This window comes from Penicillium psychrofluorescens (assembly GCF_964197705.1).
Source record: "Penicillium psychrofluorescens genome assembly, chromosome: 6".
NCBI lineage: Eukaryota > Fungi > Ascomycota > Eurotiomycetes > Eurotiales > Aspergillaceae > Penicillium > Penicillium psychrofluorescens.
Window position 1 is genome coordinate 2,481,100 of NC_133444.1, and position 21,387 is coordinate 2,502,486.

Genomic DNA, 21,387 nt, shown 5'->3' on the forward strand with positions numbered 1-21,387 from the left:
AAAGATAATAGCCTCACCGCTCTTAATAGCCACAATGGCCTCGCAGCAGGACCGCACCGTCATCATCGGCATCTCCGGCCCGTCATCCAGCGGCAAGACCACCCTCGCGCGGCTATTGCAGCGTGTCTTTTGCGGTGTGAGACTGGAGGCCAATGGCTCCGATGCAAGTCAGGACGGGAATAAATTGAATACATTTATCATTCACGAGGATGACTTCTACTACCCGGATGACAAGTACGTCTACATCTCCGCCGCTTCTCGCACGGTTACCCAATCCAATATTTCTGTCTTCCCTGGTTATCACTATCACATAGACTGCCCGTCTCTATCTCACTCAGTCCTGCTTTGACCTGACAACTAAAAATAGAATCCCATGGACAACGACACCCTCGGGTGTCAAACTCCAGGACTGGGACACCGCCGACGCAATCGACATCGACTTCCTCGCACAGGCGCTCGCATATGTGCGTTCCAACGGACACCTCCCCCCGCGACTCCAAAGCAAAGAGGATCAGAACGCGGCCACGGATTTCGGGGTTAGTGATGCGGTCATTGCGGAACTGAGAGATGAAGTGGAGAGTAAATTATCATCCCAACGAAAATCAACAACCACAACCCCGCAAAAGGATGGACAGGGACCGGAACAGGGACAGGGAGAAAAAGCCAAAGGGACAATTGCCTTCCTCGAAGGATTCCTCCTCTTCAGTCCCCCGCCTCCACTACAACCACCGTCCCAGCAAAACGGCAGCGACACAGCGCACACCCTCCAGCCAGTCCACTCAAACATCCATCTCTCTCTCTTCCTGCCCTGTTCCTACGACGTCGTCAAGGCAAGACGCGAGGGAAGAACGGGATACGTGACTATCGGACCAGGGCCGGAGCCGCCCGGGGATACAAATACAAACACCGATTCCACCGAAGACTCCGAGACGGACAAAATGCACCATAATATGGAGAACCGATCGCACATGCCCCTCATGGCGGCGGGAGGAGCGCAAGGCACCGACGCGAATCCTGATGCCGCAGTCCCCAATAAAGACAACAAAAAGGAAACCGAAAAGCCGGCAATTGATCTAAACGGCCCAGACGAACGCCCACCACAGAACTTCTGGACTGATCCGCCAGGCTACGTGGATGATATAGTCTGGCCGCGGTATGTGGAGGATCACGCGTGGTTACTGCTTCCGGAAGAGGAGTACAAGTCGTATAAATTCCAGTCTCAATCTCATGAGACCAAGGGAATGACGACGGCGGAGTTGATTGCGCGGGTTGGAGATGGATCTGCCGTTAGGACGGATGTTGGGGTTGAGGTTGCCCCCGGTCGTGGGGAATTGCCTATGTCTGAGCTTTTGAGGTGGGCTGTGGATAAGGTGTTGGCTTATTACGGGGCTTGATTTAGTTGAGGAATTGATCCAATGCAAGGTAGACCGCTAGAAGAAGGTTGGAGATATAGTAGAAGAATGGAAAGAGGAATAGCTTCATTGAGTTGAAGTAGGGCTTGACTGGACTTGATTTGACTTGCAATAAGGACTTGGTGGAGACAATCACTTCCACGCCCCAGATAAGAATAACTACCTAGTAAACTCAGAAACTCATGCATTGTCCACGATAGCAGGCTCACTCCAGCCGAAGAAACGGTCGAATCGATCTCGAAGAGTGAACGATTCCGTAGGAACAACCACCTCCTGCACATTCTCCTCATCCAGATCAGCATGATCAAACTCCTCCGGCTGGTCATTTTGCCCGAAAATCACTTTTGGAATCTCCATCCCGGTATCCGTGTTCATACTAGCCAGAGGCAAATTATCTGCCAGCGCGGTCTCGACAGGGGACGAGTCGTTGGGTTTGGGACCGAAAACATAGACACAACTGATGAACATACAACAGACCAGGGCCAGGGAAATCCACCACTTTGGTGATTTCCAGATGCAAGAAAACTCCAGTTCGGTCGTGCCATCAGTGTGTGGCGCTTTGCAAGATGCGCAATCCCGGTCCTCGCCATTCGTTGTCTCCTTCTCTTCCTTCTTTTCTGTTGGTTGAACAGGCCGGTCCACCAGCCCCAAGTGCGCAATAAGGCTCAATTCAGATTTGTTGTCATCGGTGTTTGCAGTGGCCTTGATGCGAGGCAGCCAGGTCGACAGATTTTTCCGCGACAGTGCGACAGACCATGTCACTAAAAACTTCTCCAAATCGGAAGACCGACAACGGACCTCGATCGCGGCGAGACCGAGTTGACGAAAGCCCGGCTTAGCTATCAGGTCGATGGTTTGGAGTTTGCTGTCAGAGGAGGTCAAGTCGCAGGCATACTCACCAGGAGGACCTCCGTGCACATAGATGACAAAACTGCACTGATCAGAGCGGAAAATGCGCTGCACCGGTTCGATCGAGCAAACTGCACTGTACTTGACCAAGGAGGTTTCTTTGTTTTCGTCAACAATGTCGGATCGAATCATCTGCTTTATCTTGAAGTCCTTTACATAGCCGTAGTACTCCTTGTCGAAGATCCGCAGAGGCACAACAAGATTCGAGGATGTGGCAAACTGGGCCATCAAACAACCCTCAACAAATTGAGCTCGCTTGAATGGTGTAGTACGAAACTCGATTCCCTTGTCGAGAGGCATGCAAAGGACGATGTAGCCATATTCGCCGGCTCGCAGCCGTGGCAATCCCGGGATCATCAGCGCATTCCAACCCTCCGGCCTTGCTTTCTGGACATGAATGAAGACTTTGATATGCACTTCATAGATTGCGGGCTTGACTTTCGCTGAGATTCGTACATAGAATGTACCGTCAATGAGGACAAGTTGCGGTTGTGCGTTAGATCCGTGAGTATCTGGAGAGATATCGAGTTCGGAAAGAAAGTGTCCCGCCAGAGGAATACCGTCATCTCCGGAAGATTCTCGGTCAGACTCATAGTCAGGAAGCGAGCTGTTCTGTTTCAAAGATGTGGTATCGGTGTTCACAACCGTCGAAAGCCTCTCGATCTCAGGCCTGAACGTTTCCTTCCTTGCGGTGGACGGCAGTTGGTCCAAGTTCTTCTTGACGAGAGGCACGCCGTACTCTTTTGCGAGGGAATCAATTTGCTCGAAGCGTCGAAAATCAACCTCAAGCACGGGTGCAGAATCTCGAGGCAGCGGTATATTCTCGGGCTTCACCTCAACGGGCAACTTCAGACTGATTGGGCGAGGAAGCCGGCTGTCCCTGTTCGCAGATTTGATGGGAGATATGATCGACTCATCCACCACGAGCTTGTGCTTGTATCCTTCATAATCCCGTTCCGAGTCAGGAATTGAATCAGGAAGGGAAGCCACCGTCGCACTACGTTTGCGTGGGTTGTAGAGGCTACTAGGAGTCACGGCAGTAGCTTGAGGCTCATCGTCGTCTTCAGCAGTGATCCAGATTCCTCCAGTGTAGATGGGTGCAGGGAGATCGTGATCCTCATCCTGACCATGGCCTTCATCTTGACAGTGCTCCTGGTCGTGATCTTGGCCCTTGCTTCTGTCATTGTCATTGACATTGTCTCCGTCATGGCCCTCATCCTGAGGCCGCAACTCCAGTCCGTGATCATCCACCTCACAATCCTGCTCCTGAGCCGGTTCGCAGCTCAAACCACAGCATCCATTTTCCGTCTCATCCATATCATCCATCCCACCACTTTCATTCACTCCATGAACAACAACACTCCCGTCCCTCGATCCAACCTCCTCATTCTCCATATCCTCCTCCAACTCCTCACTAACCCGCTGCAGCACCTCATCGGCAGGCGACACAAAACGCGTCCCACTGAGACTCACACTCATACTAGCAGGTGTAGGCGCCGGCGCCGTGGGTGTAGCCGGAGTAGAAGACAGAGAAGGAGAAGTAGGTGTAGCAAGAACAGGCCACGGCCGGGGGAAAGCGTATGGAGATCTCGGACTCAGACCCAGACTGGTTTTCTTCTTCTCCTGTCTCTTCTGCGTCTGCACTCCTGGCGCTTCGAGGGATGTCTCGCTATTTTGGTCTTGTTGGTTGTTGTTGTTGTTGTTCTTGTAGATATTGGTATTCGTCTCATCCTCGTCCCGGTTTTCATCCTCATCATCACTCCCACCCTCACCCTTGAGAACAATGACCGAGTATGCGACGCGATCGTAAGCGCGCGTGTTCAGTATGGGGAGGAGGGCTGTCATGTCGGGTGCACACCAGACCTGAACCAACAAGGCACGAGATGCAAGCCAGAAGTTAGTCAGAGAGCACATATATACGGTAGGGTTCGGAGGGATAAGTTGTTGTGTGTATACTTACGTTGATGGCGAATCCCACTTCCACGGCATCGTTAGGGTCGCCGGTCCATTCGCACCAGAGGTCGAGGTTGGAGAGTGGGTTTTCGGGGTGGGACATTGTTTCGTTCGCTCGTTAGATGGGTGTTGGTATGGGTGTGGACGTTGGATAGTGAGATGGGTATTTGTTGATTTTGGTGAGGAGGATTGAAGAAGACAGGCAGAAGGCAGTCGGTAGATAAGGAGCTAAGGGGATTTGGATCGGATGGGACAAGAGGTTGGGAAGAAGAGCAACAGAAAAAGGATGGGAGGGGAGAGAAGAGAAGAGAGAAAGGGAGAGAACGAAGGATGGAAGTGAAGAGCAAATCCCAAGAAGGAAGGCACAGTTCTTCTTTTCTTTTAGCCCTAAGGCCTTCTGCCTATAACAATATAATCATAACCACTTATTAAAAAGAGACAGCACTCCCAAGCAAAGAGAAGTGAACTGCTGCTAGCAGGGGGAAAACCAGCCAGTATGTACATGAAGAAACCAAGAAGAAAATAAAAAGGAATCAGAAGGGAAAACTTTCTCTCTCACTTTTCTCCAGAACCAAACCTAGAAAGAATAATGCCGCCGCCCTCTTTTTTATGTCCTGTTCCTGTGTCCGGCGCCTGTAACCATAAATCCTCGAGAACCCGATTAAACACAAAACGAGAAAAGATAAAAAACAATAAAAGTAACCTCTATAACGAAGAAAGAAAGAAAGAAAGGGAAAAAAGGCCGGGACCGTCGAGGTCGGCCGTTGCCAACGAGCGATGGCATATAAAAACAACATCCTCTGCCATCTTATTGAGGAGTCCCATGCGCAGACCCCGGGTGGTCAAAGGTGTCTGGGGCGCCTTCGTGGGCCATGGGCTGAGAGGGAAGAATCGGCGTGGCTGCTTGCGAGGGCGGATCATAGTACCCTCGCGAGGGATTGCCGTTGGTCGCCTGGGGATAGGTGCGGGTTTGCTGTTGCAGCGGAGGAAGAATGGTAGAGCTCGTAGCGTATCCCGGGCCGGGCCGGTATCCCTGGGCCATCATCGCTCCTGTCGAATCTGGGGTCTGTTTGGGATGGTAAAGCCTTAGCTGGGTCACTTTCTCCCACAACTCACTGGTTTGCAGAGGGGTGCCGTACAGGAGTACCGGGTTGGTTCATGCCCATCAGCTGCCCCACGGTGGCTTGCTGGGTGCTCCGACTTTGTGCGGAGGGATCAGACATCTGCGTCAGGGGGGCTGATGGTTGCAGGCCATAGGGCATCTAGCAAGCGTCAGTAGTTGGTCGACCAGATAATAGAACCACAAACCCCGTAATCGGCCACCACTTGTCCAGTTTGGTAAGGCTGCATCGGCGCTGGGTACGCTCCCGGCTGTCCGTACATGGTAGGCTGGCCATACGCCTCCATTGGACGACCGTACGTGTCCAGCGGACGAGCCATCCGACTATCCGCTTCAATGCCACGCCCATAATCGATAGATGTCCGGTGGCGCTTGGGGGCCGGTGCCGCTGCACCATAATAGTAGTCGCGCGCCGTCGTCGGCGCATACCCTCCTGGAAAGCCAGTCGGAGGCATCTGCACCGATGTGCGATCTGGCGAGCGTGAAGGCATCGCCTGCGGCGGGTACTCATTTGGTTGGGGATGAGAGCGTTTCCTGCCGAGTCAGTACGGGGACACAGATCTCACAGCAGCCCTGCACACGTACATCATAGTCCTGGGTTCCTTGCGAATCCGTAGTTTGACTCCCTGGTCCGCAAACGATCGAGAGAGGAAAGTTGACTCCTTCATGCCGGGAAAACTCTTGGGAGGAGACACTGGCCGCTGGTTTAGCTTCCGGGCTGTTTCAACACCAAAGAGGCTGCTTACCGGTAAACCGCTCGGAGATGATGGTCTTCAAGTAGGTCACCTCTTGTCTGGTCCAACGTGTTAGTCTCTGGCGAAATGGCCCGACCGGCACAACTCACTTGCGCATCTCGAACAATGTGAATTTCAGACGGAAATTGCCCTCGATCTTGACCGACAGATCCCCAAAGACGAAGAACCCGCCATCTACGAACAAGTCAGTAAACCGGTACGACACAAGGCAAGCCAGGACCCGACTGACCACTGTTGTCCACATCCTTCAGCCTATGAAGAGACGACACAAGGGTTCCGGCGAGCGCCGTTGATGGGGCCACGGGCACCGGGCTATCCTCTGTGGCATCGTACAGGCTGCAGCACATGAAATAGTACGGGCTTTGCAAGTAGTGCCTGACACACGATCAGCTTGAACCGTTCATCCTGAGGAACCCATCCAGTAGTACTCACTGCGCCAAGTAGGTACCCTCCTCTCGCACCCGGAGCTGGACGATCGGGGGAGGATCGATGGGCTTGCGCTCTGGGGGGGTCTGGGTTAGTCTCTTTCCACTCCGTCGGAGGGGCATAGACGACCGAACGTACCTTTCTCCTTGCCCCCCGCCACGCGCGCCCGGTCGGGCTGCTGGCGGATGGTCAACTCAAAGTCAGAACTGGAGTTGGTTAACATTGTCAGTGCGAATCCCTGGACCACTGAGTCTGAGTAAGAGTTACGACTCTGTCATGCGCCGATCTGCAAGGCGGAGCACACGAACCTCTGGGCTTCACGAGAGAGAGAGGCGTCGGAGAATGTCGATGCACTCATCAAGACGAAGTCGGAGATAGAAAGAGAGAGAGATGGACAATCGTTGGGTGAGGGAACCACCAGGCACACGAAATGGATCCGAGGAACAGCAGAGGGTTTGACAGGGAAATGTGGAAGAGACAGGAATGGGTCAGGTAGTCAGAAGAAAAGGACAGACGGGGTCAGGACCCTGGAGCGAGACAGAGCGAGTCACAATGTCGTCTTGAGATAGTGGTAGTGGGGGGGGGGGAACAGACGGGCAGTAGTTGAGTGGACCGACTAGCCGATGGGACCATGGGCGGGACGGGGATGAAAACGGGAAAGAAGAAAAAGGACGGTGGTGTCGTCAATACGCAAGCGGAAAGAACCAGCCGAGAGCGGACGAGTCGTGTTTGTAGATGATGAGATGAGACGATGGTTGTGGGCAGAATTCTCCCGCCCAGTGCCCACGGATCGGTGGAGCGCCCGACCGTTGAATAAGAATGGAGGGTGGATGGATGATGCGCACATTCAACCTTGATTAACCGCGATGCGCGTCTAAGCATGCCACTGGCCAGATAAGCATGGAGATCCGATCGAGAGCCGCACTAGACAGTCGGCATTAGTCTTCTTGATGCTCTGGTCTCTCTCTCTTCCACATTCCGATCCATCTCCCACCGAGCTCTCCCTCTTATGTCATCCCGAGTCCAGCACAGAGTGACGGTTCCCCCCCCCACACCCACCCTTGGAACCTGGAACTCTCCCTGCGCAAACAAAACACACAGACTGACACAAAACGACCAACTCGCACTCACCGAGTCTGGAATGCCTTGCTGGTCTCGCGATTCCCAAACCACCCACGGACTCCCGCTCTTACGCGAAAATGCAAGTCGCTGAGACACTCCCCGGAAGCGACCGCAGCAAACGAGCCCACCCGAGTGCGATCACGCACCGGCTTTGCCTTCCCTTCGCCCCCGTGGCACTGCTGGAGAATTGGCCGAGGATGGGGGCAGCCAGCTAGCCAAGACTGTGCGCGCAGATTGAGCTCGTTATCGTTATCGCGACACTGGGCAGCGAGGACAGGCATGCCGATGCATGTTGACAGCGGTGAATGATGCGATGAAGTGGAAGGGAAGAGGAGAGAAGACCAGAGAAGAAATAAGAGATGTGTGGGGTGATGCGAATGCAGAGAGAGCTGCAGTGACAGGGTTTTAACCCGAGTCGATGCGTCACATTATTCGCAGTGTTCGCTACACTTCAACCGCCTAATGGGGCGGGCGTTTGCAGATCGGTTCGACGCACCAGTCCGTGCTGAGATGAGTTCCATGTATGGTACTTTTGGCCTCGCTGCTGTGACAGGCACAGCCCACGACATGTGACCGGAAAGTGCTGCTGGCCGATCCATCAATCGGACAGGATGACGATCATCATGCAAGGTTGATAATCGTCCGGGGTTCTCTGATCATGATGATCGGATACCCTCAGATCTGCCGAGACAGGGCGGCGACATAGGCGGGAATGCGATGGTCGAGCATGATAATCATGAGGACCAACGAGGGGATTGACGGAAGACCGTCAATAATGCCCATGGTCCACGCTGAGGCCGCCCACGGGCATCTTGCGTGCCGGCCCAGGGCTGTAGATCCAGCTCGTCAGCTCGGAATCCGACTCCGGAGCTATTGAAGGAAGCGTTGGTTCGGACTGCGCGGAGAAAAGTCCGAAGACAGGCGGATTCAGAGTAGCGTAGAGGGAAGAGGAAAATCAAATCAACAGATGATCTCATGCAGGATCGAAAAGGATGAAGAGACGAGGGGCGGGGGGACGGAAAGGCTAGAGAAGAATCAACGTAGAGCGTAGAGAGAGAGAAAGAAAAGGGAAAGGGAAAAAAAAAAGCAAGAAAATCCCACTTCACTCGTTTTCCCCTCTGAAAAGGCTACGTGGGTTAGTTCGTTCGTGGTGGTTGGTGGGGGCAACAGGGCAAAATAAGAGGACCGGACAGACTAGACAGACGCATGATGAACTGTTCATTTTCCTAGTTCCAAATGACTCGAGCCACGTCAGGGCTGTCAGGGGCCTGTCACAGTCCCTGTTGGGCCCCGAAAACAGAGTCTGAGAATAATATTGATTATTGTGACCGACCTGCCATCGGTATACTAGGTGGTAAATAGTGACCGCAGCCAAACCGCGGTTCCGCCTGGATCCAGGCGACGCTATGTTTATGCTTAACGTGACCATTCCATGGTTGTCCGGTGCGCTGACAGCTTCTTCCCGCTGGCCCTGGCGTCGCCGATCACGCCGATCGGGTGTTTTTCTGGGTGTGGGCCTTTTTTTTTTCCCTAGATTGAGAATGACTTGTTTCTTCAGGATAATTACGATTGATTAACTGGTTGTTATTCTGATAAAAGTACTGGATATTCGACTCTAAGTATGCCTGCTTGCATACATGTTCATTATTCTCACTGTAAATTCTCCGACGCACACAGACCACTACCACCGTCTCGCAATCGAACAGATCACATCCCACCGAACTCCGGGTTTATCGGCTCCTGCACGTTACTCGATCTGGCAACTGTACTTTTGAACGGAGTACGTAAAGCTTGACACTGCTGCTCACTCACTATGATCAATCCGGTGCTTCGGCGGAAGGTTAGTGAAGAGACATAACGTGATCCTAACTACAGATTTATAAGGTACATAATCTAGATGGGACCAATATAATCGGCATGAGAAGTTTAGGGAAGGCCAGAGAGAGGAGCGAAAAAGATCGAGATCACGAAGAAGAGGACAGTACGGAAGGGAGTGGTATTGGCCAAGTGATCTCCCAAAGGGGAAAGGCTATCAAGACCCTGGGCACTGACACCTCAGGCACCAACCAAGCTCTCAGCTAACTAACTACCTAATCTACGTACTTAGGCTGGACTCAGTGATCGGATCAAGGCGCTTAGGGTCGTGCTCAAATATACATCTACTCAGGGAGCGAGATAACTGGAAAGAGGAAGCCACAGGGTGCCATATGTTATCCGCTTTGTATGTAGGACTAACAAGAGATAGAAAACGCCATAGCGCCTCATCCCCTCGCTCCGTGCTGGACTCGAGTAGAAAGACAGAGACATAGACAGAGAAGAGAAGAGAAGATAAAAACGTGACTCGATGGGTACCTGACTAGCGAGTCAGGCTCCTCCACTGTCCAGGCCAGACCAGACAGGCATGGTAAAATCGAGGAATTAAAAGAGACAGCTAAAACGCCGTAAAAGAAAAGAGAATGATACCAAAGACAAGAACAAAAACAAAAAAACGCCGTGCCATGTGCCATGTGCCATGTCCGCGATGCCTTGCGCCGCACGCAATAATCATGTCTCCATCACGACATCCCCATCCACATCGAAGTCGGCGTCGGCCTCGGCATCGGCATCTGCGTCTTCGTCAGAGTCAATGCCGTTCGTGTCTGCCATTTTGCGGTCGGATTTGCCTTCGTGGCGTGGGGTGGTGCTGTGCTCGGAAGCGGGGATCACCACTTGGATCTTCTCCACCAGGGCTTTGCGGTTGACGGAGCGAGATAATCGGGGTGAGTCCTCGGTGGGTTCACCTTTTGAACCGTTGCGGGTTGGGGTGTGGGGAGATCGGGATGTTGACTTGGAGGGAGTCTGTGGCCCTTCCTGCTCCTCGTCTTCCACTTCTTCGAGGTGGCCGTTCGTCTCGGCGGGTCCGTCGTCCGCGTCGTCGGCACCACTGACATCCTCTAGGGCTTGTCCGTCTGCATCGGATATGCCGTCCACAAGTTCCTCGGCATTCGAATCCACTACCGCCTCCTCGAGATCTGCCTCTTCTGCTTCGATGCCATTGACCTGCGTAGGAGTCGCTTCGTCTGAGGGGGAGTCTATAAGCAACGCCCTCCGACCACGACGCATACCAGCGCTAGTGGGAGTTCCCATCGGGAGCTGGGAACCTCGTCGAGGCGTGCTGCGACCGCTTATGCGGTTGGTCGTGGGTGTCATCGAGTGTCGATTCTTTTTGAAGCTACCGAAAGGACGGCCAGGTTTGCGTTTTGGAGGCGGTGGGGCCTGGACGGGAGGCCAGAGTTCGAATCGAGAGGGAGGAATGCCGTTGGCGGGATTAGAGAGGGCTTCTGAGCTGCCGGGCGAAGGGGATTTGTGCAGACCATCTGGATGGTCGAGGCCAGATGTTGACGGTGGTCCTGCGGGCTCCGCGAAACCAGTTCCATTCGTCCCGTTCACCATCGACACCGAGTCACCGTTGATTTCTGCCTCTTCTTCCTCTTCCTCCTCCTCGTCGGGATCCTCTCGGGGCGCGACCGCGTGCATGGGCGCACGGTCAAATTGTGATTGGTTGCTGCGGCCCATGATGTATGGAGTCCAGAGTAACGCGTCAGGGTTGAGTGTTACGTAGCCCTTGCTTTCCCAGCCATCAATGACTTCCTGGAAATACTTGTGGTCGAGACGGAACGCATATGTTTTAGTGATGGGATCTCGCACGAGTGCCCGTAAGCCCTCCAATGCGGACACAAGATCATCTGCCGTCATGCCGGTTCGATCAGACAAATCGGCGATGCTGACCGGGCTTTTCAGGTCACGCAGCTGATAAGACAGGATCAGACGCCAGTAGTTCCGGTATGACACCAAGCCCATGTCGGAGAGTGGTTTCTCGGGTGATCCATTCTTGCCTTCGATGCGTGTGAGGAGGTATGAGAAGTCGATGAGAAGGTTGCCGTAGCCTTTGCGCTGATGAATGGGAAGGGTGAGAATGCAGGAGACATTATTCGCCGAGCTTGGTCGTTTCTCTTTGCTGAAGTAGCCCACAAAGTGGCAGCCCAGGTCGTCGTACTCGGTCATGACATAGAAAAGGAAAGGCTCGACATCATAGTACAATGTCTTTGAACCCAGGAAGAGTTTGGCAAGAAGACACAGGTTTTGACAGTAGACGGGATTCTTCCGTCCGTCAACCTCGAAGATCGAGATTGAACCGTCCCGGTAAATCTCGTCGCCAGGGGGATTCTTGGCTGGGCACTTGAGTTTGTGACGCCAGGCAACATAGTCCGAGTTCATGTACTTCAGGCAAAATTCGCAGATATAGAGCACCCGATTGCGGCTGTACTCTTCCGGGTAAGGTGCGGCGTACCAAGTCTCGATCTCAAAGCCACCAAAGTTGATGTACTTGATCTTCGAGGGAGGACCCGACACCTTCGCCGACGCGGTGGGAGTGGCCTCGCCATTAAGCTCGGCCTCTCGAACTTTTCGCTGCCATTCATCTTCGGCTTTTTGGCGAGCGACCTCGAATCGTTCACGGTCAGATTGTGTCGGAACGGTCTTGGAGGTGTCCTGTTCGGCCTCGGATAGAATGCCACCATATGGCTTGGATTTGGAATCGTCGATTTCCCGATCGTGGAACGGGGTGAACACGGGGGCGTAAGGTGTGGGAGGAATGGCGGCAAAGTGAGCGTGGGCTCCAGCAACGGGGGGCGGCTTGGGATTCTTCTTCTTTTTCCGTAGTGGTCGACTGGGAGCACTCAAGACTTTCGACACCTTGTTGTGGTCGAGTCGGAATCCAATAACTAATTTCCCGACCTGTTGAGAGACGACGCGGACGGTCTCTCGGTCGGCGCCACGAGTGCGCCGAGAACGCACAGGGCGGGTCGCAGCGTTGGAGAGTGTGTCGGTGTCGGCGATCTCCTCTCCCTCTTCCAAGGCTGGGTCCTGCAGGTCGGGATGATCAGGTCGAAGCAAACTTTGTCGGCGTCTTTTGCGGAGCACGGGAGCATGCTCCTCCTCCGCTTCCAAGGATGAAGCTTTCCTCTTTCGCAACGACCGTGAGCTGTTGAGTAAACTATCATTGACATCTGGCGCATCAAAGATAGAGTGAAACCCTGGACCTTTGGATCCACTATGTGCAGGTAGGAGCTCCTTTGGCAAACTCGGGGCTTTGTGTTGTATCCCCGCAGGATCGGGCTCCAGTTTGTTGTAAACACAGGTGGGACATTTCCAGGGATCTGCATCTTAGCGTCTTAGTGGAGGCTACTTTTGACTAAACCAGTTTCACTTTTCACGTACCTTCTTTGTCATGGAATGCATCTTGCTCGCGGGCGCATTGCCGATGGGCTGTCGGGATGCCGAGTCAGTCAAAACCATAAAACAGGGAAGCTTTCGCTCCGGGCCAGCACAACATACAGTGATCGCCACAAACAGCGCAAGTCAGATATTCCTCGTAATCCTCACTGGGGTCGTGCTCCTCATCCTGGTTACAAAATCTGGAAGATAATTGTCAGCACCGCGCCCAATGTCCTTTTTGTCTCCCCACGTACATGCAATTCGCGCGGCTGCGCGCATCTCCATCCGCCTCGTCGCGGTCATTGCTCTCAGCATCCCAGTCTTCCTCCGCATCTGACTCTTGGTCGCTCGGCTCTGAGTTGGATCCATGGTCACTCCGGTCTTCAAATGCGGGATCGGCATCTGCCTCCGCGTCCGCATCCTCACTGAGATAAGATGTGTCCCCATCACGGATTTTTACGGCCCCAACCACGTCGGAGTCGTCATTTTCGAGGGATGATGCCGACTCTTTGGTTTGGCCGGCCACCTCATCATTCCCGTTTTCCTCCGCGACCTCTCCGGAATAGGCTCGGTGGACCGCATCCTGCAACTGCTGGTCCATCTGATACAGATCTGTCTCCTCCTCGCCCTCGGCATCCTGGTCGCTGTAGACGGGGTCAAGTGTGCCCGGATCGTCATTCGCCGGCGGCACGGTCGCCGCCATCGTGGATGTCACCACAGTCGCCAGGTTGTTCAAGAACACTGCTCCCGCTGCGTGTCTGTGCGTTCCTTTTGCTGTTTCGAGAAGGGGGAAACTTGACGGTTACAGAGGCACCCCGCTCACATCGGCGGTGGTGCGGAGGCACATCGGGGAGGTAAACAGGCGTCAGGGGAAGAGATAGGTGTCGTATCCCAGTCGTCGGGAAGTAAATCGTGTGCTGGATTGGGAGTTCGATGCCCACGGCGCAACTTGGTAGCTGAGCAGGACGAACAGGTGTCAGTCAGAAGGAGGGTGGCTCGAGCATTGGCGAACGCGTATTCTGAGGAGCGGGACACTCACCAAGACAGCCAACAGATGGGCTGAAATAGATAACGCAGGACAAGACGCGTCGCAGGACAAACGCAATGGTGGTCTTCTGGCAATCGAAACAGCATCGGCGCCCCTTGGGACCTGGTGGTCGTCGCCCAGATTGCTGACTCAGTTTCCGGGCGCTAGTCCCCTTTAGGCGGGCCAGTCACCTGCCGCAATTCCCTCCTTCCGTTCATTATTCGGACGAACTGAACCATTCCACGTCGAGCTCGTGGACCTGTCACTCTTCTTCTGCCATTGACTCCTCCCCTTTCATCTTCCCGCAATTATACAATATGGGTGTTCCCTTCGAGGCTCTGCTCCCGTACGGGATCATCGTCGGTGTAAGTGCCGTCCACCAGTCTTTCCCCCGCGAGCGACTGCTCATTCACGATTGCCCACGCAGATGTTCACCGCGACCGGCGTTGGCCTGCACTTCGTCAAGCGCTTCGCCAACGATGGCAAGAAGGCCCGCTGGAACCGGGACCTGTGGGATCGGGTAAGTCTCTCCCTCTCGGCTGCGGTCGGCAACGATTGAACGTGTTGGCTAACTTCTGTACAGCAAAGTAAGTGACCGACTCTTTCGACGGACGATCAGACTCAATTCGAGATACTAACCATGTGACCGCCCAATCAACAGTGATGGAACGAGACCTGAGAATCACGGGAAGCCTTCGAGGCCAGAGCAGCAATCACCAAGCACCCAAGGGCTTCGAAGTCAGCCACCCATGGAAGGTACGAAAGACATTCGTGAATATCAGCAGTGGCAGCAATGCTGACGATATACCAGGTCGAGAAACGGATTTACTAGGTCAAGAATCGCAATGTTGTTTTCCCTTGTTTTCGCCAGCCTTGTGTCCTCCCTACCTACTATACATATCCACCGCATCTACTTTTAGACACGAAACGCCGGCTGTACCATACCATTTTCACATCATTCCACTTCCTCGTAATCCCTATTTAAGCTCCGAGGCCAACCCCCGGATCCCTCGGATTTCACTATCCCGCAGATGCATATCAAAGTACTTAGCCAGGGCCTCAATCCGATCCTCTTCCGAGTGCAGCACCTGCAAAACCTCCGTCTGCCCACGCACCCTACGCTTGACTTCCTTGTCCACCATCATGTACTGTCCGATAACCTCCGTGCCGCTCTGATCCAGAATCATGCGAATGCAGACAAACACCTGCGTGAACCAGCTCGTGCGCGTCTGACTGGCGGAGAAGTTCATCACCCCGAAATCCTGCGGCAGGAACTCCGCCTCCGCGAAGCAGATACTCGGCACCCAGTTGCTCTCGGCGTTGTTTCTTGTCTGGTAGATCCAAACTTTTTGGTCCTTGTCCATGAATTCAGCGAGACTGTCTCGCACCAACTGCATCTCGGATGGTGCGATGCATGTAGCTGTTGCGCCTTCTCGTAGTGGTATTGGCGCCGTGGCGCCGTTGTTCCCGAACCCGACATCAACCTGGACAGAAGTATATATATCAGCATACGGAGATCTCCAGGAGGAACCGGAGAGAGAACCCACCATGTACTTCTCTCCATCAATGATCACAATCAAAATCATGTGTCCGCTTCCAAGAATTAGTTAGTACCCCATTCACTCCATTCAGTACATCAAAAGAGGGGCAACCTACAGCGGCAAATACAATCCATCATCCACCCCTCCAGACGAAGCCGCTGCATGGCTCACCCGTCCCCCAGTCGCATACACACGGTATCCCAGGGAGCGGAGGACCACAAAAAAGAGTCCCGAGGTCTCCATGCAATACCCATCCAGTCGCCGCTCCACCATCTTTTCATAGAGACTGTCCGGATCCAGCGAGATGGTGTGGCTCTGCGAATAGTGCAGCCCGGAGTTGCCCCAGGGAATAGCGGCGAGATGGCATCTCTGTAGGTGTGCTAGGGTGTGGAGGGGATCGGTCTTGACGCCTCCCCGGACTTGTTGTACCCAACTGCCATCTCTTTCTATTGGTGCTGCGCGCGGGTATTCGATGCGCTGTAGGTATGTCTCCAGCCGGTCGTCGGTGTATTTTGGATGTTGGATTGTCATTTTGTGTGCATTGGCCGGAGCAGAGGCCGTCGTTATGACCGACTGTCTATCGCAAAGCTTTTATATGTATATAATCTGATAATTGTATAAGAAGCCAGAGATCAATTGGGAACAAAGTGCGCTCACATACCTATCATCCAATTTGTAAGGCGCCGGGTTACCAAGAGAAGCGTGGCAAATGAAATATCTTAATGACGAAAAGGTTCGACGATAAAGCCTCTTGGCGGATAAATCTCCAAGTTAGATGCGACGTCTGCGGTAAGACAGGTTACATGCGCAGGCAACGCGATATTGTTGTTCCCCGGAATAATTCCTTCCTCGCCATCGTGATGACCAATACCTCTCTCCAACCCCACGTCGAAGAGTGGATAAACTAATGCCTCGTGACTTCGGCAGTTATTCGGGTTCCTGCAGAGAGTTGAATTGGCGATAGTTTGTTTTTCGAAAAAAAAAAAAAGTGTGTGATTCTCCGTGAGTATCAACGTGCTACTCTTCCCTTCTCAGGTGACTACTGTAATCTGCAGAGGATCGGGACCAGGTGGATCCTCATCCTCGGCTATCCATCACAAGCATTGCGATGAGGAAACGGCACCGTGCACCTAGTCTACAGGGTCCAGATGAGAGACGACTTCATATAAGCATTCTCTTCTCAAGTATCCAACAATACAATAACACCTGATGGTCCAATTGGATCGACCAAGCACACTAACTAGCTACGGTACATAGCTTGTTCTCACCGATGATGTATTCCGATCGTCGGACCTTGTGCTGAAGATCAGCGAAGTTCTCGCTTGAAGGAGCGCCTACAGAACCCAACGATGGGGGATGTCGTCATGCCCCTCCTAGGTCCTTATCTACCACATCCGCGGAGGCCGTCGATTTTATTATTTTATTTCTCGCTACGAACGATCATGCCGAATCTGAACAACGTCCTTGAGACGTTGGCGGAGAACTATTCGGCTTGTGATGTATGCCCGGCATCTATGAATATGAATAGAAACAGGCACATTAACTGATCTGCGATATTAGGTATCAGATGCTCTGCTCAAGATTCAACATGTCCCTGAGGGCAGCACAGTGCGGGCGGGATACTTGGCTGATTTAGGTGCTCTCTCTCTCTCCCTCCTTCTTGTTTTCTCTCAGGAAAACACACCACTCATATAGATACCATTCAGTCCCCTTCTCTCCGCTAGTCGGCCGCAACGCAACAGTCCCCAGGGTCGCCGCGCCAGCAACAACCTTCAAGTTCGTAGCCAAGGCCTCAACCGTCCCTCCATTGACCATCGCAACAAACGAAAACCACAGCTTCCCTCCCGGAAAGCATTGGGTTGACTACGCAGGCGACTACGAAGCAACTCATTCACCGGGGGTAGGCTCCATCGTAGTCATCGAGCAGCCCGAGGGTCAGTACTGTGCCGTCACGGGTGGGATCATGGCGACGCGCATGAAGTTCCTTGGGATCAAGGCTGCCGTTATTGGCGGAAGAGTGAGGGATTTGAAGGAGTTGTCAGGGACGGGATTGCCGGTTTGTTTGCTTTTCTGTTTCAATCCCGGAATTATATCATGGTGAAAGCAAGTGCTGATTTGGTCTTGGGTTCTAACTAGGTCTGGGCTCGTGGCACTTCGACTGTTGGCACGAATGCGGAGGCGAAGCCTGCTGCTCGCAATGTGCCTATTTCCATTGGGGGCCTCACTGTTTCTCCGGTGCGTATTTCTCGCTCGACTCGGGCCTTGTGGAATAGATAAACGATGCTGACATGTCGTGATAGGGAGATATTGTTTTCTGTGATCCGCTGGAAGGCGTCGTGGTTATTCCCCGCGAGCTGCTGGGTCCGGTCATGGAGATTATGCCGAGACTGACTCGCATGGATGAAAAGGCTAAGCAGGCTGTTGCGCAGGGGATGAGTGTTACTGAAGCCTTTACGACTTTCCGGTCGCCATTATAGTGTCCGGATATGATGATTCCTGTACATAGTTTCCTGTATCTATTTGCAATTGACACATGTTGTCAAGTAAACGTAAGGCGGGAAATATCCAATAGTATATGGTATTCTTATTCAATACACTCCAGAATCTGGGGACATAAAATAAAACAAAAGAAAGAAAGAGAGTCATATCGCTGCGCAATGTACAATCATGTTTTGGAGGTCTTCGTTTACTCGGCAACCCAGACGGCGGCCATACCCATGCCAGTACCGACACACATGCTGGTGACGCCAATCTTCTTGCTCGTCCGGCTGAGCTCGGTCAGAAGCGTGCTCACCTGCCGAGAACCGGTGCAGCCAAGTGGGTGCCCGAAGGCAATGGCTCCGCCCTTGGGGTTGATCTTCTCCTGGGGAATGCCGAGCTCGTTGGCACACCACACACACTGCGATGCAAAGGCCTCGTTGATCTCGTAGATGTCGACATCCTCCTTAGTGATGCCGGCCTTCTCCAGGGCGATGGGGATGGCCGCCCAAGGACCAATACCCATAAGCAGGGGCTTGACGCCGACGACGCTCGCAGCGACGTACTTGCCGATGATCTTCTGGCCCAGGCGTTCGGCGGTGGACCGCTTCATGAGCAGGACGGCAGCGGCACCGTCGGAGATCTGAGAGGCATTTCCGGCGTGGATGGAGCCGTCCTTGGCGAACGCAGGGCGGATCTTGCCCAGCGACTCGGCAGTGATACCCTCGCGGATACCGTCGTCAGCCTTGACGGTGATGGTCTTCTCCTCGCCAGATTTGGGGTCGGTCCACTTGACCTCGAGCGGGGCAATCTCCTCGTCGAAAAGGCCGGCCTTCTGGGCCTTGAGGGCCTTCTGGTACGAAGCCGCCGCGAAAGCGTCCTGCGACGCACGGGTGACGTTGCGGTCCTTGGCCATGTTCTCTGACAGGACACCCATGGGCACCTTGCAGTTGGCCGCCTCCATGTGGTTCTCGAGCAGGTCCGAGAACTCAGTCACGGCGCCCGGTCCGTATTGAGAGGACATGCTCTCAACACCGGCACCGATGCCGACATCGATCATGCCGGACTTGAGGGCGTTGGCAATATCTACAATTGCTTGTAGACCGCTGGAGCACTGGCGATTCAGACTCTTGACGGCGGTAGTCTCGGGGAAACCAGCCACGAGAGCAGCGGCACGGAACTCGGTCGCGCCACCGCCGGGAGGGAGGACGGAGCCAACGGCCACATCCTCGACGGCCTTGGGGTCGATGCCACTCTTGTCGACGACGGCCTTGAAGACACCGGCCAGCAGGTCGGCGGCAGCGGTGTCCTTGAAGCCACCCTTGCCACCCTTGGTGAGGGCAGTGCGGAGGGCGCAGGTCACGACAATATCATCGGGGTGCTTCTCGGTGAGGGCGGCCGCTCCTTTCTTGCCACCGAGGTGGGAGGAAACCTGGTTGAGGCGCTGGTGGGCTGGTGGAAGACCGACGAGTTAGTTCCAAACAGTCGTACTGTCTGTCCAGAGGCACATACCTGAAGACATGACGTCAAGTGTTGTAGGATGATTATTGGGGTATCGTGGAAGTGAAGAATCAAAACCAACACAAAGGGAGTAGTGAGAGGAGTAAGAGGTGCACGTCCGGGGAGGTGTCTTATAAATTAGTAGTCATGGACCGGGTACCCGGTGGTATTTCCCTTTTGATGCTGCTGTTGCGACTGTGAAAATGCCGAGGTCCCCGCATCATCATTGTTCCGGGGTCTGGTCACGGGATCCCGAGAGAGAGCACATGCCGCGCATGTGATAGCAGTTTAAGTTGACAATGACATCAAGCGAGTATACAGGAAAGAATAGTTGGGAGAAATTCAATGGACAGTATTAAGGATAATATACAATCTTGGTATTTAAAAGATTTGCATTACTCCCATATCTAGAGAAACGATAGTTGATATATTCGGCAGGAAACGGCAGGAAATACAGATAAATCCTACGAAGTTCCTCGAGAAATAAAGACAGCAAAAGAATAACGTTCATTTAGAAATGAATTCACAAGGAAGTAATAAAACAGGGCGAGGAGCATTACTTATAGATCCAAACACTAGTCTTATTGGGGGAATTACTATCCCCCGGGGGATCCTGAATCGTTTCTCTTTGTTTATATTACAGACGAGGTACCGAGAGATTTTCTATAAAAGGAGCTCGTCTAGAGTAGCTGTATTTATGTAATGTTCACCTGATTGTAAAACCGCCATCCACTCTGATATCTGCCCCGTTGATCATGCCACTTGAATCCTATTCGGCCAATTAGTGTGAAAACCCAAATTGTTATGAACTACAATTCGAAAACTTACCTGACACAGGAAGACAACGGCATCGGCGACTTCTTCCGGCAAAGCAAACTTGCCAGTCGGGATTGTTTTCAAAAACGCCTCTCGTACGGATTCTTCTCCCCAAGCCTTCTTTCCAAGAGCCGTCCAGGCAACAGTGGGGGACACGGTGTTGGACGTGATTCCCCGCCCCGCCCACTCAGAGGCCATGCTGCGGGTCAGGCCCATAAGCCCTGCCTTGGAAGCACAGTACGCGCCATGCCGGTGTAGTGCAGCATGGGCAGCTTGGGACGAGATACTGACAATCCGGCCCGGAGGCGGAGGACTAGTCGAAGACTCGGCAACCTTGGATGCCGCAAAATAGAGCCGCGCAAAGGCCTGGGAGCAGAGCATTGGGCCGAGGATGTTGGTATTGAGATGCTTGACCGTCTCCTCGGGAGGTGTTAATTCCATGTCGCTCAAGGAGACGTATCCAGCGGTATTGATAAGAATGCTGGGAAAGGCCCTCTCGGCCAAGGCCGAAGATGATGGGGCGACCATATCCTTTTCTAAATTGGTGAATGCCGACTGGACGGATTCTGGAGAAGTGATATCGCATTCATACGAGCGGACATCGTCTCTGTTGGCTATTTCACCGTAGGTGGACTCGAGGATCTGGTCTCGACGTGCAGCTTCGAAAGGTGCATAGAGAATGGCAAGACGAGCTCCTTGATCCCGTAGTTTCTTGCCTATGCTCGTTCCCAGTCCGCCCAAGCCTCCTGGAAGAACTGCAAGCCTGCGAGCGAGTGCCATTTTCTCTTGTTAAGGTGCAATTGCCGGCCCGGGTGGCATAACGAGCGAATATGGACATGAACAGAAAGCATTCAAGGGACAGCTGGCGAATGAGGGGCTTGTGCTCGAGGCAATGATCGGCATATTCCCCGACACAGATTAAGCTAGTGACGTCATTTATAGAGTGTGTCTCGGTCAGGTAAATAGACAAGTCTACGTTTCTAGAGCGGAATATATATAAACATATCATGGTAGCTACTTAATGTAAGGCTTGGTAATATAAACTACTGTGACAATCCTTCCGTTTTGACGT

The 21,387-nt window shown here is 53.3% G+C and overlaps 8 protein-coding genes across 8 annotated transcripts; 2 read left to right on the forward strand and 6 right to left on the reverse strand.

Moving 5' to 3' along the window:
* Positions 1-34: 34 nt before the first annotated feature.
* Positions 35-1,394, forward strand: PFLUO_LOCUS9410 (ribosylnicotinamide kinase; the record flags this gene model as incomplete). Its single annotated transcript, XM_073787235.1, has 2 exons — positions 35-234; positions 368-1,394. 2 exons carry the CDS (start codon positions 35-37, stop codon positions 1,392-1,394), a joined length of 1,227 nt encoding a protein of 408 aa, XP_073643410.1.
* Positions 1,395-1,592: 198 nt separating this feature from the next.
* Positions 1,593-4,377, reverse strand: PFLUO_LOCUS9411 (uncharacterized protein; the record flags this gene model as incomplete). Its single annotated transcript, XM_073787236.1, has 2 exons — positions 1,593-4,184; positions 4,282-4,377. 2 exons carry the CDS (start codon positions 4,375-4,377, stop codon positions 1,593-1,595), a joined length of 2,688 nt encoding a protein of 895 aa, XP_073643411.1.
* Positions 4,378-5,082: 705 nt separating this feature from the next.
* On the reverse strand, positions 5,083-6,798 carry PFLUO_LOCUS9412 (uncharacterized protein; the record flags this gene model as incomplete). Its single annotated transcript, XM_073787237.1, has 9 exons — positions 5,083-5,340; positions 5,414-5,536; positions 5,583-5,928; positions 5,980-6,088; positions 6,141-6,187; positions 6,239-6,323; positions 6,379-6,524; positions 6,582-6,651; positions 6,714-6,798. The coding sequence occupies 9 exons, from the start codon at positions 6,796-6,798 to the stop codon at positions 5,083-5,085; spliced, it is 1,269 nt and encodes a 422-aa protein (XP_073643412.1).
* A 3,443-nt stretch (positions 6,799-10,241) lies between these two features.
* Positions 10,242-13,656, reverse strand: PFLUO_LOCUS9413 (Histone acetyltransferase; the record flags this gene model as incomplete). Its single annotated transcript, XM_073787238.1, has 4 exons — positions 10,242-12,895; positions 12,957-13,004; positions 13,074-13,153; positions 13,208-13,656. The coding sequence occupies 4 exons, from the start codon at positions 13,654-13,656 to the stop codon at positions 10,242-10,244; spliced, it is 3,231 nt and encodes a 1,076-aa protein (XP_073643413.1).
* Positions 13,657-14,957: 1,301 nt separating this feature from the next.
* Positions 14,958-16,052, reverse strand: PFLUO_LOCUS9414 (uncharacterized protein; the record flags this gene model as incomplete). Its single annotated transcript, XM_073787239.1, has 3 exons — positions 14,958-15,464; positions 15,528-15,573; positions 15,637-16,052. 3 exons carry the CDS (start codon positions 16,050-16,052, stop codon positions 14,958-14,960), a joined length of 969 nt encoding a protein of 322 aa, XP_073643414.1.
* Positions 16,053-16,963: 911 nt separating this feature from the next.
* Positions 16,964-17,998, forward strand: PFLUO_LOCUS9415 (uncharacterized protein; the record flags this gene model as incomplete). Its single annotated transcript, XM_073787240.1, has 5 exons — positions 16,964-17,020; positions 17,082-17,157; positions 17,228-17,577; positions 17,658-17,756; positions 17,822-17,998. 5 exons carry the CDS (start codon positions 16,964-16,966, stop codon positions 17,996-17,998), a joined length of 759 nt encoding a protein of 252 aa, XP_073643415.1.
* Positions 17,999-18,207: 209 nt separating this feature from the next.
* On the reverse strand, positions 18,208-19,521 carry PFLUO_LOCUS9416 (3-ketoacyl-CoA thiolase with broad chain length specificity; the record flags this gene model as incomplete). Its single annotated transcript, XM_073787241.1, has 2 exons — positions 18,208-19,451; positions 19,512-19,521. The coding sequence occupies 2 exons, from the start codon at positions 19,519-19,521 to the stop codon at positions 18,208-18,210; spliced, it is 1,254 nt and encodes a 417-aa protein (XP_073643416.1).
* A 684-nt stretch (positions 19,522-20,205) lies between these two features.
* PFLUO_LOCUS9417 (uncharacterized protein) lies at positions 20,206-21,095 on the reverse strand (the record flags this gene model as incomplete). Its single annotated transcript, XM_073787242.1, has 2 exons — positions 20,206-20,268; positions 20,328-21,095. 2 exons carry the CDS (start codon positions 21,093-21,095, stop codon positions 20,206-20,208), a joined length of 831 nt encoding a protein of 276 aa, XP_073643417.1.
* Positions 21,096-21,387: the final 292 nt, after the last annotated feature.